At 40.3% G+C, this 19,683-nt stretch overlaps 1 protein-coding gene across 1 annotated transcript in view; it reads right to left on the bottom strand.

The window, feature by feature from the left end:
• ATF6 (activating transcription factor 6) overlaps window positions 1–19,683 on the bottom strand; it is a 207,191-nt gene that overhangs the window by 181,632 nt on the left and 5,876 nt on the right. Inside the window, exons 2-4 of the mRNA XM_028104722.2 lie at window positions 11,433–11,509; window positions 8,314–8,401; window positions 6,311–6,417 (exon numbers count right to left, since the gene is read on the bottom strand). Coding sequence (XP_027960523.2) covers window positions 6,311–6,417; window positions 8,314–8,401; window positions 11,433–11,509 — 272 coding nt within the window. The remainder of the gene's footprint in view (window positions 1–6,310; window positions 6,418–8,313; window positions 8,402–11,432; window positions 11,510–19,683) is intronic.

Genomic DNA, 19,683 nt, shown 5'->3' with positions numbered 1-19,683 from the left:
CACCCAGGTGCCCCACAAAGGCAAATTTTTTGGGGGGGGGATCAGATAAGAAAAAAAAAATCAAAATGACCTAGAGAGAATATGGTCACTCCCAGTCATGCTGGTAACAATGGCAACTGCTTCATTCATTCATCCTCAACACCTACTCAGCACATAGCCATAAGCTGCGCTCTGTGAACCTTACAGAGTATTTCAGATGATATTTGGAATAAACCAGAGAGTACAAGGTAACAACATAGGAGGATATGATTCTCTTCATGGCCTTAGATGCTTAAAAGGTATTTCTTAACATTCAGCAAGTACTCCTTACGAAAGTCCTAGAAAACAAGGATTAGAGGGATACTTTCTTAACATTAAAAAAAAAAAAAAAGCTATGTATAATTGCATAGCCAATGTCATACTTAATGGTGAAATACTAAATGCAGTACCATTTAAGTCAGGATAAGAAACGTAACTGCTTTTTCTATAATTCTAGCAAACATAATTATACTAGAAAATGAAATAAAAGGAATAAATATTAAAATAGAAGAGACAGAAGAAGTACCTTTGTAAGATGACATGCTATCTACTTGGAACACATATAAAAACCAATTAAAAAACGTTTCACTCTGAAAATATTGTATGAATAATCACTTAAAAATATAATAAAAAAGATCTCACCCACAAGAGCTATAACAGTTATAAAATACCTAGGAGTTAATTTTCTAAGGAATGTACAGAACCTATATAAAGAAAATTTCAAAACTTAATTGAGTTACATAAAAGTAACTTGACTAAACAGAGAGACATAAGATATTCTTTAACAGAATGATTATAAAGGTGATACAACTGGGGAAACTGGCTCACTTAGAGAAAATTAAAACTAGATCCCTAACTAACACGACATAGTAAGGTAGACTCTAAAGTATTAAGAAGGGGCGCCTGGGTGGCTCAGTCAGTTAAGCATCTGCCTTCAACTCGGGTCATGATCCCAGGGTCCTGGGATCGAGTCCCATGTTGGGCTCTCTGCTCAGAGGGGAGCCTGCTTCTCCCTCTCCCTCTGCCTGCCTCTCTGCCGACTTGTGCTCTCTCTCTCGCTCTCTCTCGTTCTCTGTGTCAAATAAATAAATAAAATCTTCAAAAAAAAATTAAAAATTAAATTAAATTTTTTTTAAAAAGGTATTAAGAAATCTTGGGGCCCCAGGGTGGCTCAGTCAGTCAAGCCTCTGCCTTCAGCTCAGGTCATGATCCCGGCATCCTGGGATCGAGGCCCACATCAGGCTCCCTACTCAGCAGGGAGTCTGCTTCTCCCTCTGCCCCTCACCCCACTCTCTCTCAGTCTGTCTCTCAAATAAATAAATAAAATCTTTAAAAAATAATAAATAAAGGTATTAAGAAACCTAAATGTGAAAGGTAAGCCATGTAGTTAATAGAAAAAAATATTGGAAAATACCTTTGCGGCCTACAAGCAGAGAAAGACTTCTTTAAAAAAAACTTCAAAAAATAAACCAAAGAGGCAAACGGAAAAAAAGATGAATCTGAGTATTCAAAATTAGAAATTCCTACTCAATAAAGACTGCAAAGCTAATAGATAATAGAAAGTAAAAAGATATATGTAAGGTTTAAACCCAACGAAGTTACTATCTCAAATATAGAAGGAATTCTTGCAAGTGAGTAAGAAAAAGACAACTCAATAGAAAAACTGGCAAAAGACAGGAATAAACAATTTATAAAAGAAAAAATACCCAAATCCAAAAGGCCATGTAAAGAAATGTTGAAAACAATCAGTAATCAAAGAAATACGAATTAAAACAAAACAAAACAATAAAAAATTTATACCATCTGGCAAAAATTAGAAAGCCAGGCAACGCTGAGCATTAGCGGTGAAGAGAAGCTACAAGGATCCTCCAGCACTTTTGCTGGGACTGCAGACTACCACAGGTGTCCAGAGAGCAAGATGGCAGCACTTGTCAAGTGAAGTACCTGCACTCTACCTCTCAGCAATTCCACTCCTGGGTGTACATCCCGAAGGGATACTCACATGGACCCATAAAAGGTCGTTTTTGTCAATGCTCACTGTGATGGAGGTAAAATAGAGTGAACATATCTGTGAAGTGTTGTGCAGTTAGATGCAATACCGAACAATATGAATTGATCTTAAAAACACTGTGTTGATTTTTAAAAGAAATACAAAGAGATCTAACACAGTAACATCATTTACATAAACTATTTTAAGTACACAGAATTGAAGTCACTGAGAACAAGATGAACTTTTTGTACTGGAACCATTCTTTTCATAGTCATTTCAGAAAAGATAAATTTAGATTTGGTCTCACATCGTACACCAGGAAAATTTCAAACGGATCAGAGATCTAAATTAAAAATAAAACCTCATGGGGCACCTGGGTGGCTCAGTTAGTTGAGCATCCAACTCTTGATTTTGACTCAGGTCAGGAGCATTGGGCTCCAAGCTCAAAAGGGAGTCTGCTTGAGATTCTCTCCCTCCCCCTCTCCCTTTGCCCCACCCTCCTTCCCCTCGAGTGTGCTAATAAATACATCTTTAAAAATAAATAAAAATAAAACCTTAAAAAATATGTATTAACAGTCACTGAGAAAATATTTCTTGCTCATGAATGGACATAGAGGGCATTAGGCTAAGTGAAATCAGTTGGACTGAGAAAGACAAAGACCATAGGAGTTCACTCACTTGTGGTTATCTAAGAAACAAATGAATAAACAAACAAGCAAACAAAAATATTCCTTGCTGAGTAATTTGACCCTAAAGCCACTAGATGGGACAGAGCAAGACCAGCATCCATGCAGAGAGGCGAGCTGGTAGAGTGTAAGAGTCCAAACTGAGTTAGGTAGGGAGAGTGTTCACGTGGGGATGGGGAGAACACTCCAGCACTGGGAGTCAGAACAGGGTGATAAGGGCATCAAAACTGGGTCAGCCTGATTTATCAAAAAGCCCAATGAAGACTTATTAAAAGAACACAGAAGTCTGTGTGAAGGGAGTTGCACTGGCCAAATCCAGGGCAACATAAGAATCAGAATAATTACAATAATGGATTACAACCTGTTGAATAAAATAAGAAACCGTAAGTCCATACTGATATAAAGAAATAAACAGATAAACTTAAGCTTTGCTGAGAAACTGACTTTTTTTTTTACATCATTTTAAAGTACTGCCTCACAAAATATTTATAGCAGACAAAACAACTTCACAGTGGAAAAGCCTGGCAGACATTACCTTAACTAAGTGAACAAAGTGAACCTCATCAGTAATGACAAATTGAAATTGTGTGCCATCTCATCAAAAGTAAATGAGACAGACACACGGCATCACCTCGGTGATATTCCTGCCATGGATACAAAACCTGAATCTAATCCCTAGGAAACATCAGACAAACCCAACTGAGGGAACATTCTACATAATAACTAGTCTTTAATCTCCACCAGTGACAAGGTCATGAAAGCTGAGGAAGAATAAATCATTTCACCTGGAGGAAATGAAAAAGACAAGCCAACCAAATACGATGCTGGATTCTACACTAGATTCTGTTGCTAGTCTAAGGGATATCTCTGAGACAACTGGCTTAAGCTAAGTGGGAGTTGAGGACTAGATGAAGGTAATGTATCAACGTTTATTTCCTGATTTTAGTGATTGTATTGTGGCTACAGAGGGCACATCCTTGCTTGTAGAAAGTAGACAGTGAAGTATCTGGGGGTGATAAACATCAGGTTGGCAACTTACTCTCCAATGGTTCAGGAAAAAAAAGTTATTTGAAATATCCTTGTAACATTTCTCTAAGTCTGAGATTATTCCAAACAAAAAGTTGATACAAACAAGAGTAAAAATACTATAACCTGAGTGGTGAAAACCCTCTTCTAAATGACCAAAAAAAGGCAATAGAAGATCCGTAATTTGGCTATGGAAAAAAGTATGCCTGGAGAAAATAACCACCAGACACAAAGCATCAAGACAAATGACAAATTGGGGAAAAAAATACTTAACTTATTTCACAAACTGAGGGCTAATAATCCTAATATGTAATAAAACAACCTAAAATTTGAGGAGAAAAAGACCAACATAATCCAACAGAAAAGTGAACCAAAATTTGAATGGATAGTTCATTTAAAAAGAAACACAAATAGGGCCTTATACATATGAAATATTTGAAAAGATGTTCAACCACACTTAGAATAAAACAAATAGAGAACAAAGCACGTGTGGAGCAACAATGTGAATACCAGCCCCTCACACACTGCTGATCAGACCACACAACTGCACAACCCTACGGAGGGGAACCTGGCTATAATCCACAACATTACAAATGTATTCACCTTGATCTCCACAATCTCATGTCTAGGATTACATCCCAAAGACATCCTGGCAAAAATATGACGTGACTTGTGTAACATGTTATTCACTACAGCATTATTTGAGACTGGAAAGGACTGAGAACACAAATCACTGAAGAAAGCATGATATATCCACACAATGGATCTATCACGGAACAGCATGCAGCCATAAAAAGGAATGAGAAAGATCCTATATCCTGAAACTGGACTTACCTCCAAGATATACCACTAAGTTAAATAAGCGAAGTGCTGAACAAGGTATAGAGTATGCTACCTTTCGTGTAAGGATGGATGGGAAGGGAAGGATAGAAATCAGGCTTCTGTAAATATACCTTGTTATATACTTTTGGGTGGCTCAGTCAGTTAAGTGTCTTGCCTTCAGCTCAGGTCGTGATCCCAGGGTCCTAGGATCGAGTCCCACATCAGGCTCCCTGCTCAGCGGGGAGTCTGCATCTCCCTCTGCTCCTCCCCAGCTCTCTCCCTCTCTCTCTCTCTCACGTCAGGCTCCCCGCTCAGCAAGAAGTCTGCATCTCCCTCTGCTCCTCCCCAGCTCTCTCTCTCTCTCACACACACACACACACACACATACATTTTTTTTTAATTTTTTAAAGGGGGATTTAAAAAAAATGTTTTAATTAAATCATTTGGAGAAATTGTGGGACCACAAAGAACCTCCAATGGTAGCAATCAGAGAAAAACTTCAGAAAGGAAGTTGTTTTTGAACTGGGACTAAAACAGGATGAATAGGAGTTTTACAAGGGAAGAAAAAAAAACAGGGCTATTCGAGGCAGAAGAGCATGTACAAAAATCTACAAGTGTGAAAGCAGAGCTCTCGCTGCTCTCATTCACTACCAGGCTTTGACCAGAGCCTGGCATAGTTGCTGAGTGAGTACGGAGTGTGGGAGCTCTGAGGTAGGATCCCACAGGGTTAGAAGGGGAAAGTGAAGGTAGCAAGGGAGAATAGAATGCGCCAGGAAGATAAGCAGGAGCCAGGTCGTGAAGGGCCTAGTACTCCGGGAGTTTGAGTTTCATCTTGAATTTCATCCTGGGAAGTCATTATAAGGTTTAAGCAAAAGACTGACACGATCAAATTTATAATTCTGAAAGATTTCTCTTTGAAGATTCCTCTGCTAAGAAAAGTTGGAGGAGTCAGGAGGCAGAGAGGCCAGTTAAAATCCTATTGACTTAATCCCAGAGAGATGATCATGGCCTGGCAGGGGCAAAGAAGATGAATCATAGAGACATTAACTGAATTGAACTGTCCGGATTTCAGAGCTGACTAGATGCTGAGTCGGCCAGAATGAAGATATCTCAATTTACAGCAGATATAATGTACTGAAATATTAATTTGAATTTTTCTCCTTAAATTTTCCCTTCCCCCATTCAAAAAAGTACCTCAATACTTTAGTATTTCCTTTTCCCACGCTCAGAGCTTTTGTCTGGATGGAGAATAGAAGCATTTTTAAGAAGTTACCAGATTTTTATAAAAACCTTAGCCCATTCAAAGGTAGTACTTAGCCTTCGTGAATTAAGGAATCCATTCTAGGTTCTATGGCCCAGGAGTTACAAATCAAGCCATCTTAGAGTCTTCCCTGTCCTCAAAGAATGTATATTCTAATAATAAAAAAATTAAAAAAAAAAAAGAATGTATATTCTGACAGGCAGGAGAGAGGACAGCAGGGAGAAAAGACAGTAAGCCAATAAACAAAAAATACTGGTTACTGGTAAAGTGCGAAGAAACCACTGAAACAATGAAATCATGAAGGCAGGAACACGGGAAGGAGGGCAAAACCAGAGACGAAGAACTTGCTAGCTCTCCCAAGGCCCTTCCTGGAAACTCAGGTTCCTCGGGATTAAATGAGATCATAGGGCTCACATTAGCATTTCATAAATGATAAGTGCATCCTCCATATGCATATTTCCCAGATAGCATTATGACCAAAATCATGGTAGAAGACTGGCTACTTACAGGAACATGCTGAGTTGAAGAGTAAGAGTCCATCGACTGAGGAGAGGAGACCGAACAACTTGAGGAGGCTGGAGAAAGTGGCTGAGGTTCTGCCTTAACATCTTTAACTGAAAAACATGGAGTAAAAATTTTCCCACTGGACACTATAATCTCAAAATAAAATAAGAAAGAGGGTAAAATCTACTCTTAAAATTCAATCATATTGAAGCTAAGGTCACCAAAATGCATCATCAAATGAAAATTCAAGATGCAGAAAACAGTGTATCTAGTATGCTACCATTTGTGCAATAAATTATACATGTGTATAGGTATATATCTACTCCCATCTGCGCTAATTCTCTGGAAGGATAAACATAACAAATTGGTAACTGTGGTTGTCTCTGGGGAGAATGTGTTGGCTGAGGACCAACAGCTGAAGGAGACATTTTTCTACCCTATAGACTTTTTGTACTTTTTTAATATTATACCATATGCAAAAAATTATAGATCCCTCCAAAAGTAACTTTTAAAAACGTAAGAAATCAGAAATAATTATTTTGGAAAACATTTTTTACAATACCATTAAAACTCACAAAAATGTTCATATCTTTTGCTAAACTTCATTTATAAAAATTTATTGAGCAACTACAGCCCAGGCAACGTTTTGCCAAATTAGCTGCAAAATAACCACCATCCCTCATAATCTATAATGTGATCTTACCCTTCCCCATCAAGAAGTAGCATCTATTTCCCCTCTGTTTGAATCAAGGTGGGCTTAAGACTCCTTCAATCAACACAGTATGGAAGTAATGCTACAGGAATTCCAAGGCTGGGTTACATGAGGTAACGTAGTCTCCACTCTGTGCGCTGGAACACTCACACCTGAGCCTCTGAGGTCTGACTACCATGAGACCACCAAGCCGGAAGGAAGCCAAGCCACACAGAAAGGCCATGTGTTGGTGCTCTAGCCGACAGTCCTAGCCATCAAGCCACTCAGGCCGGGCAAGAGATAGGTGAGTGAAGAAATCTTAAGGTAATGCTAGCCCCCAACTTTCAAGCTCCTCCAGCCTTACCATCTTCCCAGTTGAGGTCTGGACATCACAAAACAGGGATAAGCCATTCTTTGGTGTACCCTGCCCAAATTCCTGACTCACAGATTCTGGGAGCATAATAAAATGGTTGTTGTTTTAAGCCACTGAGTTTTAGAGTAGTCTGTTACATGATAATAGTAACCAGAACACTGGCCTTGGGTAGCCCATATTCTATGAGGGAAGACAGGCATGAAGCAAGACACATAAATACATAAAATGGGGGCCTGGGACATGCAGGGGTGGGGAGGACCGCAATTTGGGTGGGAGGGTATGCTGGTGACTTACCACCGTCTTCAGTTCTTAAGTCTACCTCCTATATATAGTCTGTGATGCACGTTATTAAGACATGTCCCAGCTGGCTCCCTTTTAGGTCCTATCAGTGGGGGATACTGGAAAGATGCTGAAGTGAAGACAGGGGACAAAGGGGTTTCTTCCTCCCATCAGCTTCATCCCACAAGTGATAGTTGGTTCCAGGGCCCAACTTTGCTCAGCACATCCAAAACCTACTTCATCAGGGCCCCTTAAAGATACTAGCATCAGCCAGGTGGTGCCCCCTCCAGAGAAATATCTACATCAAATGCAAGGGACCCCTACACCAACTTCCTAAGTTCTGATAACCCCACGCTTTCTTTGATTCCCTAAGTTCTGCCTGGTTCTCAGGTTAACCTCTTATAAAGATATACAGAACTCAAAATCAGGATTTCTGTTATGAATTCTTTATCATTATGTGACTAAAACATAACTATAAAATTCTTTATATCCACCTGGGCAAGAAACTTATGTGTGTACTACCACATCAAAAGTAGAATATCTATCCCTGGAATTTTTTAACCCATCAAAGTAGCCCAATAACCCCACCTAATTTTGATGATTACCAAACTACAAAATAAAATGGATCTGTTTAAAATTTTTACCAATGAAATACATCATTACCTGTACAGAGCTGGTTGTTGATGTCCCAAATGCCTGTTTCCCAAGGCATCAAATCCAAGTCAAAATCAAGATTATCAAAATTGTGTTCCTGTAGGTTTCAAATCAGCAAAAGGATATTAGGAGAATAAAACATACAGATCTAGAAATCAAACTATCAGACATAATTTGCCATAAATAATATAATTGCTATTACCCAACTTAGTTAAAATAATTTTCTAAGTCAATCAGTTCATCTTGAGAATACATCTTGCATGGCCTAAAGATAAACCAATTCAGTTATCTGAAACACAGCAGGAACAATTAGGGAGGTAATGGATTCAACATCTAAAAGATTCAGTTAGTGTCATTCTTTTCTATGGGAATCCACCTTTACATGTCACAAAACATGTCTTTTGTCATAAGGGAGATCCAGCGAAGTAAATTTTCCCATTGCCATTAATGAAAACAAGTCAAAGCAAATGCCCACTTAAAACATCATCTCTATATAGCAATGGAAAGAATATAGATTTTAGCCAAAAGATATGCAAGAATTGAAACTATTGTACCAAATATTAAAATAGTTATCTAAGAAAGAGGAGATCCATAGAAGGATGGGTAATTTTCTTCTTTTTCTACTATACTGTACTGTACAAGTTTTCAAATTTCTAAAATAAAATTTCTAATTTTTTTTAAAACTAGAAGATAAAACTAAGTTTCTCAAACATAAGTCAACACACTTCTTAGAGGAACTCTTAGTTTCTTCAATTAGATGACAATTTTTTTTACTTAAATATAAGCATATTCTGGGTCATCTGAATAGTCATCTTATACTATATACATAAACAAAGTACAGCCACACGTGAGTTTGAGATCAAGATAGTCCTATTATCTTAAGTGTCCAGGGTTATGGAGACAAGAACAGATGTATACAATATACACATAGTACCACAAAGGCAGTCAGTATTAACTTAATATGGCAGATAATAAAACAGCAACAGTAGAGAAAATAAGCCTCAGGCTAAAAGTAAAGATTGGTCTCTTAATTATTAACAACAATTTGGTAATAATTTCTAAAGTATTATTTCAAAATGTCTCTTTTGTGGTTTATTTTTATTGAGAACAAAAGGAAAGAAGGAAAGAGTTTGATCTCACTGCCCTTAACCAAGTAAATATTGGTGCAAGTTAGAGAAAGAGAATGTGTGGACATTCACGTGAGAAAAAAGAAATACTACTGAAACCATGAAAGAACCCCTTTTTAAGTCAACCCCCTTTGCTTTTTTCTTACTTGAATCTACACATCAAGAAATTAAGCAGCCTTGTACCTTCAGCAACCAAAAATATCCTTCAATTTTCCTAGCCTAAGTAAACTAAACAATGAAGCCTGCTTGAGTGCTAGCAATACTTTTTAACATGCACAACAGTGGACATGACCTACTCCAGGATGCTTCTTACTCAGTATTCAGCCAAAACGGACAAAGACCTTTTACAGCATAAGAATTTTATCTGTACGGAACTTAACAGGCCCGTTTTATGTAAAGTGAACATATCTGTGCTTCTATATTCTGGCTCTTCTACGACTTCTCATGGGAAACTACTAACGTGTGGAAGAGAATGACACAATTTTAAAGCTAGCAAGGGCCCTCAGACACCATCTAGTCCAATCCCTTAACTTTATACTAGAAAAACTAAGGAACTGAAAGACTGAATGCCTTGTGTAAGATAAGAATGTTAGTTATAAAATGAGGATCATATTTCCCTGAACCTTTCAAACTAACTACAGTATGGTAACTTGGTAGTTTAAGCCACAGAGGTTGTAAATGAATGTCAGTTGCTTAGGCAACCTCCCAATATTTAAAGCTAATCTGGGGCATCTGGGTGGCTCAGTCAGTTAAGCGACCGCCTTTGGCTCTGGTCATGATCCCGGGGTCCTAGGATCAAGCCCTACACTGGGCTCCCTGCTCAGCAGGGAGCCTGCTTCTCCCTCTCCTCCCCACTTGTGCTCTCTCTTGCTCTCTCTCTCTCTAATAAATAAAATCTTTAAAAAAAGCCAATTTAATCACTAGAGCGCATTCTCAAACATCTCATAAGGTAAACAAAAACTATTAAAATTTCATGTACTGATTTAAAAAGTATATCATGGGGTGCCTGGGTGGCTCAGTCGTTAAGCGTCTGCCTTCAGCTCAGGTCATGACCGCAGAGTCCTGGGATCGAGCCCCACATCGGGCTTCCTGCTCAGTGGGGAGCCTGCTGCTCCCTCTCCCCCTCCCCCTGGCTTGTGTTACTGCTCTCGCTGTCTCTTTCTCTGTCAAATAAATAAATAAAATCTTTAAAAAGAAATAAAAATAAAATAAAAAAGTATATCATGTATTCTTACTCTCTTCTATTGATGGATAGGAAAACAACTGCCAAATTCTTCTTTGAGAAATGTCTGAGAAACTCACTAAGCAAGCATTACATATTTTTGTACGCAGGTTAATAAAGGCTTAAAAAATAAGTAACAAATATCCAATCTGATTGATGTACATATAAAATCACCGTTCGCTTGAATTACTCCCCAAGTGAAACAGCACCTCATCCATTAAAGAGTAAGACAAAATAAAAGAGTTCTATAGGCCAATGTACTATGTACTAAAACAAAAAAGAAAAAGATACTTTTGAGGCCTCAAAGTGCTATAATAATAGCTTATACACAGACTTCTAACCATTCACAGGCAAAAAGTAAGGACATGTCTAAGTTTCAGAGCTTTCTATACTAAGGATACGTAACTTTTAAAAAGGAAGTTAGTAAGTTCTGCTTGACTGGATCCATGACTCACATATACCCTTTAACATCATCATTTCCCTTATGCAGCAAAGTATCTATAAAAGCCAAAAAGTAGGCAATTAAGTGACTTTTCCAAAGTCACCCAACTCTTGGTCAAAGGTAAACTTAGAATACAAGTCTTCTCCCACCAAGACCAATGCAGTTTCTACAATCCTAAATTTACTGAGTAAAAAATGGCTGCTAACTTTCACACTTAATACTAAAAATTATTTAAACTGAAATCACTAGCCTAAACCTGTTATCCTGAAACCATCTTGCAATAAATAGAAGATTAAATATCACATTATTCAGTAATTCTCCCCTAGTAAATACTTACATAAGTTTCCTTTGCTGCATCCAATTGCAGATCATCAGTGTCTGTGAAATAGCCAAGTTCAGCAAACAGTGTAGAATCTTGGCACAAAAGGGTAGAGATTTAAAAAAAAGAATAGAGATTAATTGTCAATTCAGTATTTCACGAGAAGAATAAGCACTGTACCCCTATGCCAGCTCTATTAGGGGTTCTCCTTAGCCCTTACTATTATTGATAAACTCCAGCAGTGTGAATGACAACCAATTCAAAGCTATTTCTAACTCATGTATTGTTTTCCACATAATTTTTATCTTGTGATCTAAATCCTTACACCAGGGATTAACAAACAAGTTTTATATCAGGTCACATTGGACTAAATGATAGTGACTTCCTGGAACATTACTAACAGGAATTCTGAGGCTACATCTGGGCTCAACATGAAAATGTACCATGGTTAGAAAGGGGAACCCTGGGGCGCCTGGGTGGCTCAGTCGGTTAAGTATCTGCCTTTGGCTCAGGTCATGATCCCGGAGTCCTGGGATCAAGCCTCGCATCGGGCTCCCCGCTCAGTGGGGAGTCTGCTTCTCACCTTGGCCCTCCCCCCCCCATGCTCTCTCTCTCTGACTCACTCTCCCTCAAATAAATAAAATCTTTAAAAAAGGGGGGGGACCCTCTTATGCTGTTGGTGGGAATGCAAACTGGTGCAGCCACTCTAGAGCTACCCTATGACCCAGCAATTGCACTACTAGGTATTTACCCAAAGGATACAAACACAGTGATCAGAAGGGGCACATGCACCCCAATGTTTATAGGAGCAATGTCCACGACAGCCAAACTACAGAAAGGGGCCAGATGTCCAACAACAAATGAATGGATAAAGAAGACGTGGTGTACATATACAATGGAATATTACTCAGCCATCAAAAAGAATGAAATCTTGCCAGTTGCAACGACATAAATGGAACTAGACAGTATTATGCTAAGCAAAATAAGTCAGTCAGAGAAAGACAAATACCATATGATTTCACTCCTATGTGGAATTTAAGAAACAAAACAAATGAACATAGGGGAAGGGAAGGAAAAATAAAATAAGATGAAAATTGAGAGGGAGGCAAATCATAAGAGGCACTGAACTCTAGGAAGCAAACTGAGGGTTGCTGGAGGGGACGTGGGTGAGGGGAAGGGATCACTGGATGATGCGCATTAAGGAAGGCACCTGATGTAATGAGCACTGGATGTTTTATGCAACTGATGAATCACTAAATTCTACCTCTGAAACTGAGGAAGGGAGGAAGGAAGGGAGGAAGGAAGGGAGGAAGGAAGGAAGGAAGGAAGGAAGGAAGGAAGGAAGGAAGGAAGGAAAAAGAAAAAAGAAAGAAGAGAGAGAGAGAAAGGAAGGAAGGAAGGAAGGGAACGACGGAGGGAGGGAGGGAGGGAGGGAGGGAGGGAGGGGAGGGGAGGGGAGGGGAAATGTACCATAGCTGATCAGCCGTGATGATAGAAGAGGAATATGGCAGCCCACGGACCTCGTGTTTGCCATCCAAGCCTCAGTTAAGGGTACAACCAACTTTCTATCTAAACAATAAAGGACTCACTTACCTAAACCATTAAATTTATTTCAGCAAATCTAACTAATTCCAGTTTCTGGATAAGATTTCATTATAGGGGCGCCTGGGTGGCTCAGTCGTTAAGCGTCTGCCTTCAGCTCAGGTCATGATCCCAGGGTCCTGGGATTGAGCCCCGCATCAGGCTCCCTGCTCCGCAGGAAGCCTGCTTCCCCCTCTCCCACTCCCCCTGCTTGTGTTCCCTCTCTCACTACGTCTCTCTCTGTCAAATAAATAAACAAAATCTTAAAAAAAAAAAAAGGATTTCATTATAAACCAAGAAGTTTATGGACACAGAAAATACTCTTTAATAAACGAGGCTGAAACTTCCTGTAGAGATAAGTCAAGATGCTGAAAAGGCCAAAGGCAGTTGATTACCATACAACCTGTGAAGTGTCCATTTTCTCTAAAATGTTCAGAATCTCAAGAACTTCAAAGAGTTTTTCCAAATCTAAGTTTGCTTTTGTACTCCCCAGTATCATGCCACTGAAACTGCTCTGCTGATTTCTTCGTGTAACATATAGGAGCTACACCACCAACCTATCATAACTCAGCCAGTACCAGAATCATTTCACCAACCTACAGCAAAATAATACCTAGCAAAGGGGCGCCTGGGTGGCTCAGTTGCTAAGTGTGTGCTTTCGGCTCAGGTCATGATCCCAGGGTCTCGGGATCGAGCCCTGCGTCAGGCTCCCTGCTCTGCAGGAAGCCTGCTTCCCCCTCTCCCACTCCCCCCTGCTTGTGTTCCCTCTCTGTGTCTCTCGCGTCAAATAAATAAATAAAATCTTTAAAATAATAATACTTAGCAAAAAATTTTGTGTAGTAGTAATGGAAGGTTATTCATACAACTCTCACAAAAGGATGACCTAAAACTCGGGTGCAGAGCCAAAAACACTAAGTAGATAACTGGCTACGTGCCCCACACAGAGGCTGAAACCCTTGAAAGAGTTCTTTTGCTGCCTCTCATTTCTCCTCTCCCATTCTTTCTGGAGCCTGTTTTCACCAAGCTCCTCTCCCACACACAAATAGTTATTAACGTCACCAACGACCTCTACGTTGCTAAATTCAATGGTAGATTCAAGGTGCTCGTCTTACTTGACCTATCAGCAGCACTGGACGGAGTTGATCCTTTCATATTAATTGAAACATGTGCTTCACTTGGCTACCAAATTACCACACTCACCTGGTTTTCCTTCCACCTCACTGCTGACCCTATCTTGCTGGTTCCTCCTCATCTCCTGGCATGAAATAGTCCCTGGGATCAGCATAAACTTTCTATCTACTCTACTCCCTTTGTGATCTCAGCTGAGTTCCTGGCTTTAATAGCATCTATATGCCAAGAATTCCCAAATACACATCTCCAGCCCGTACCTCAGGATGCACGTACATACTGAGTACCTCTCTTAAGACACCTCCTTCTTGGAGGTCTCAGACGTAGCACATCCCAAACTGAGCTCCTGATCTTTCCCAGCAAACCCCTATTGCTCTGTCCTCATATCAGTAAATCACAATTCAATTCCCCCCCAGTAACTCAAGCCAAAAACCCTGGTTGGAGTCATTGTTTACTTCTCTTCACTCTCCATATTCAAACTACCAGCAAATCCCATCAGTTCTGTCTTCAAACTATATATCCACATAATCTGGTTTTTACCTTTCCTTCCCCTCCCATCTTTCCTTTTCTTCCTTACGTTTCCCATGACTGAGATGTCAGCTTCTGAGGAAGCAGGGCAATGAGGATATGGGGCTCTGTGTCATCATCTGTAGCAATGTGCCTGGTATCCAAGGAAATGGGATGATGTGTGAGAGAGGGGGCTGTCCAGTGTCGGTGGCAGCACGCCCAGGCTGCCAAGGAAATGGGGCAGTAGGAGGGAGAACAAAGTGGCAAATGGAAGAGGCAGCCTGAATGTTTATGAGAATGATGACACTGAACAAATGCCTTAATCAACTGAGCAAATAATCAAATATATCTAAAATACTTGGAGCCAGGTTTCTCACTGTCTAAGAAAGGATGCACAAACATGGAAAGGAAAGAGCCTAAGAGAAACCTAAGATGTTGGACTGGCATTGGAAGTATTGGTATGAGCCCATTTCTAAAAAATGTATGCACACAGAAGAGTTATAGATGTTTGTATACATGTGTGTATCTATACACACACATACATGTCCTAGTTCCGGGGACTGAAAGGTCCTAGAATGTGATATACCAGTAGCAATGAAAATACTGTGTGGTCAAATCTTGGATACTAACTGCCATCCTTCACTAAATGAAAGTCCATTAAAGAGCTCTTTGGAGAAATGGCTGATTCCAGAGCTGAAGCAGGGAAAGCACAAGATAAGAATGGAAAATCTTGGGCGCCTGGGTGGCTCAGATGGTTAAGCATCTGCCTTCGGCTCAGGTCATGATCCCAGGGTCCTGGGATCGAGTCCCGCATTGGGCCTCCTGCTCCTTGGGAGCCTGCTTCTCTCTCTCTCTCTCTCCCTCTCTCTCTCATGAATAAATAAAGAAAATCTTTAAAAAAAAAAAAAAAAAAGAATGGAAAATCTTGTTGTGACAGAAAATAAGGAAATTCTCCGAGAATGAGTGGAATATGTCAAAAGAAAAAAAAGGAGCTGATATGAATGGATTCCCACTGGTCAAACGGGGAAAAATCTGGGCATCGGAATAAAATGGGAGTACCAGATTTTAACCCACTGAATCAAACAGGAGTCAGTGGGTCCATAATGAAATAAACACACACATACACACAGATACATAGAGAAAGCTCTTTCTTACAGTACAATGTCAATTGACAAATGCAGACAGAATGACAGCAGAGATAATCACCATTTGGCATTAGAGTGGTAGTTGATATAGGCAGAAACTATCAGTGGAGGCTAGGGCTGGCGGGTGGAGGTTTAACAAGGAACAGGATATTGGTGTGATGTCAGATTATCTCCCCCAAAACAGCAATCAAATACAAAAGTGGAAATAGTGATTTTACAGTGGTGAAACCTGACAGATACCAACTGGAGCATGCGATCAAGATGAACCTCACCTGGGGACAGATCAACATAGTGTGATTCGCTGAGAAGAGCACAGTGTGATTTCTCTGGCATTCCAGCCACGGATGCATGGCCTGATTCTGGACATGAGGAAACCGTGGACAGACCCAGATTTAGGGTCATCTTGGAGACTAAAAGACCTGTATTCTTTAAGACTGTCAAGGACACAAGAGACAGAAAAAGACCAAGAAACCATTCCAGACTGAAGGACATTAAGGAGACCTGACAAGTAAAAGTGATGTGTGTTTGGGGGTAGGATTCTGGTCGAGAAAAGAAAAAGAGCCATTATTAAGACAGATGATGGGTGCCTGGGTGGCTCAGTCATTAAGCACCTGCCTTCGGCTCAGCTAATGATCCCAGGGTCCTGGGATCGAGCCCCGCATCGGGCTCCCTGCTCGGCGGAAAGCCTGCTTCTCCCTCTCCCACTCCCCCTGCTTGTGTTCTCTCTCTTGCTGTCTCTCTGTCAAATAAATAAATAAAATCTTAAAAAAAAAAAAGACAGATGGCAAAATGTGAATGGCAGCTGTGAGACGGATGGTAACATGTCAATGTTTATTTCCTGACTGGAAGGAGAACATGGTAGTAATACAGGAGTATCCTTGCTTTGCAAGGAGGGGATACATACTGTAGTATTTAAAGATAATGGGTCAACACATCTCTCTCTCTCTCTCTCTCTAATGAAAAAGAAATCAGGTAAATGCAAAAAAATTTAACAGGGAATCTGTGTGAAGGGCATGCAACTATTCTTACTTTAGTTTTGTAACTATTTCAAAATTTAAATATCTAAATTAAAAATATGTGTGGGGCACCTGGGTGGCTCAGTGGTTAAGCGTCTGCCTTCAGCTCAGGTCATGATGCCAGGGCCCTGGAACGGAACCCTGCACTGGGCTCTCTGCTCACTGGGGAGCCTGCTTCTCCCTCTCCCTCTGCCTGCCGCTCTGCCTACTTGTGCTCTCTCTCTGTCAAATAAATAAAATCTTTAAAAATAAATAAATAAATAAATAAATGTCCAGCTCTTGATTTCAGCTCAGATTGTGATCTCAGGGTGGTGAGGTCGAGCCCCTCATCGAGCCCCGCATCAGGCTCCCTGCTCAGCGGGGAGTCTGCTTGTCCCTCTCCCTCCCCCAGCCTTGCACTCATGCACGTGCTCTCACTCTCTCTCAAATAACTAAGTAAAATCTTTAAAAAAAAAAAGTCTCCAAAATCTTTCTGGTAACTTGAAATTTTAATGTTTACTAAAATAAGTTAAATGATGGTTATTTGTTGACTACCTAGATCATTTCCAAATAAAATAAAATACTGAAACATTAATTACTGAACACAGGTTTATCCACTTTTTGCTCAGTGGGGAGTCTCCTGGAGATTCTCTCTCCTCCCTCTGCCCCTCTCCACTCACACGCGCGCTCTCGCTCTCTCTCTCTCTCTCTAAAAAAATAAAATAAAAATCTATGTGTGTATACATTTGTATATTTGGATGTATCTGTATATATCCATAATCCAACCACTCCCATTACCTCCACTGCCACCACTGCAATTCACTCGGATCACTACAGTAGCCTCCAAATATTCTCCCTGCTTCTGCCCTTGCCCGTCCGTCAGTCTATTTTCAACAGAGCAGCTAAAGTGAGACTGTAAAAACACAGGGTATTATTGGGAATCAGAATTTTCACAGAAAAAAAAAAATGTAACCCAGCAGGGAATGCTTTGTCCAGTCGGGCCCCTGGACTCCCATAAGTTCTCCCAAGTAAGTACATAAGTTCTCCCAATAAACCTGTATCTCAGAAAGAAAAAAAAAATGTAAGCTTATAATGTAAGAAGGTGAGAAAGAACCCTGTGTTACCGGCTTTGACCTGTAGGTATTAGTATGAATTCATGCTTCTAAAAATACCTATTTCTGGGTGCCTGGGTGGCTCAATTGGTTAAGCTCAATTGGTTAGACTCAGGTCATGATCCTGGAGTCCCAGGATCGAGTCCCGCATCAGGCTCCCTGCTCAGTGGGGAGTCTGCTTCTCCCTCTGACCTTCCTCCCTCTCATGCTCTCTCTCTACCATTCTCTCTCTCTCTCAATAAATAAATAAAAATCTTTTAAAAAAAAATACCTATTTCCTTGTTCTCAGGAGGTACCTGATGAAATGTTTAGGAGTTTCATATTATCTGTAGCCTACTTTCAGATGATGAAAGAGGAGGGAAGTATGGGTAATATTCAATGTGGCAGAATGTTAACAGTTGGTAAATCTAGACGAGGGAAAAAAGGGTATCACCATAGTGATCTTTTAATTTTCTGCGGTTTTGAAACAAAAACCTCTCTGTGGTTTAAAAACAACTGAAAGTAGGTTAATAAATGTGTATCTACCAAATATCCCCAAAGCATCCATAAGAAAGTGGTGGTGCTGGTAACCTCTAAAGTATCTCTAAAATCTATTGCCTATTCCAACATCCTCTTCACCAATCTCACATAACCAATATTTAGATGTGCCTTCACAGTAGTAAACTATAGTAGCTATTATTTTTAACTTGGTCAGCAAGCTTTCCCACCTGACCTTGACCTGACCATTTATTTATTCATTTACTTCTTGTCAGTTTAGTAAGATGAGGAATGGCCACCAGGTTTAACAAAATGGAAATCAGGGGTGACCTTACAGCAGCTTTGGTGGAGTGGTGGAGCCTGGCTGTGGTGAGACAATAAGAAAGGAGAAACTGTAGTCAGTGAACATGGTTTCTTTTTATTTTTTTCCTTAAGAATTCTGCTGTAAAATAAAGAGAAACGCAGTAACAGCTAGAGGAGAAGTAACATCTAAAGAGGGTTTGGAGGGTTTTTTCTTCACTCTGAATAGGAGCAACAACTACATGTTTACTGACTAGTAGAGAAGACCTAGTATAGAGGGAAATGATGATATACGGGGAACAGTAGGAAGAAGTCTCGAGCAACACTCTTGACTAAAGAGGAGGGATCTACAGCACATGGGGCTCCAGCGAGAAGCCATTTGTTCCCAACAAGAGAAGGTAAATATGCTGGTAGGTGGGTAGATGAATGGGAGATTGCGGAAGTTCTCTTCTGATTCAAAGGAAGGGGTAGGAGGTGACAGAGGTTTAAAGAGAGAAGAAACTTCATAAAAACAACCATCGAAGCGGGAGAATGAGAGGACCAGGCAAATATGATCAGCCAGGCCACACCTAAAGGCCTGTTTCAGGTTACTATCATAAATCAGTTAGATTTAACCAAGCTTGTGGTTCATCCAAGAGAGAACTACAAAACAGAGAAACAAGGTACTGAGTCTGTGAGCGAGGGAAGTTATAATGAGTGCCCCTGGAACTGAACTGGGTAAGGGGGAAGTGATCACACAGAGGAAATGGGGAGCAGCGAAAACATGGCAGGGTCCCAGCAGGACCACAGGGACTGATGGAACTCAAAAGAGAGTGAGCTGGTAAGACAGGAGGTGGTGGGCCAGGTGGGGCTGTTGAAACGGAGACTGTGATCAGCACCGACAACGTTTCAGCTTATGATCAGGGGAGGAAATGGGTGAGACAGGGTGAGAGGCCAGATCACTGGAGGAGAGGAGGCCGAGGAAATGAGAGGTCAGGGTATTTAAAGTACTTCCGAGTATCTGAAATCATCCAAGGAACGAATG

The sequence above is a fragment of the Eumetopias jubatus genome, unplaced genomic scaffold (assembly GCF_037043125.1).
Source record: "Eumetopias jubatus isolate StellerSeaLion01/CBP00866 unplaced genomic scaffold, mEumJub1_p1.0 scaffold_12, whole genome shotgun sequence".
NCBI lineage: Eukaryota > Metazoa > Chordata > Mammalia > Carnivora > Otariidae > Eumetopias > Eumetopias jubatus.
Note: the sequence above shows the minus strand (reverse complement) of the source record. Positions and strands in the feature narration are given on the sequence as shown.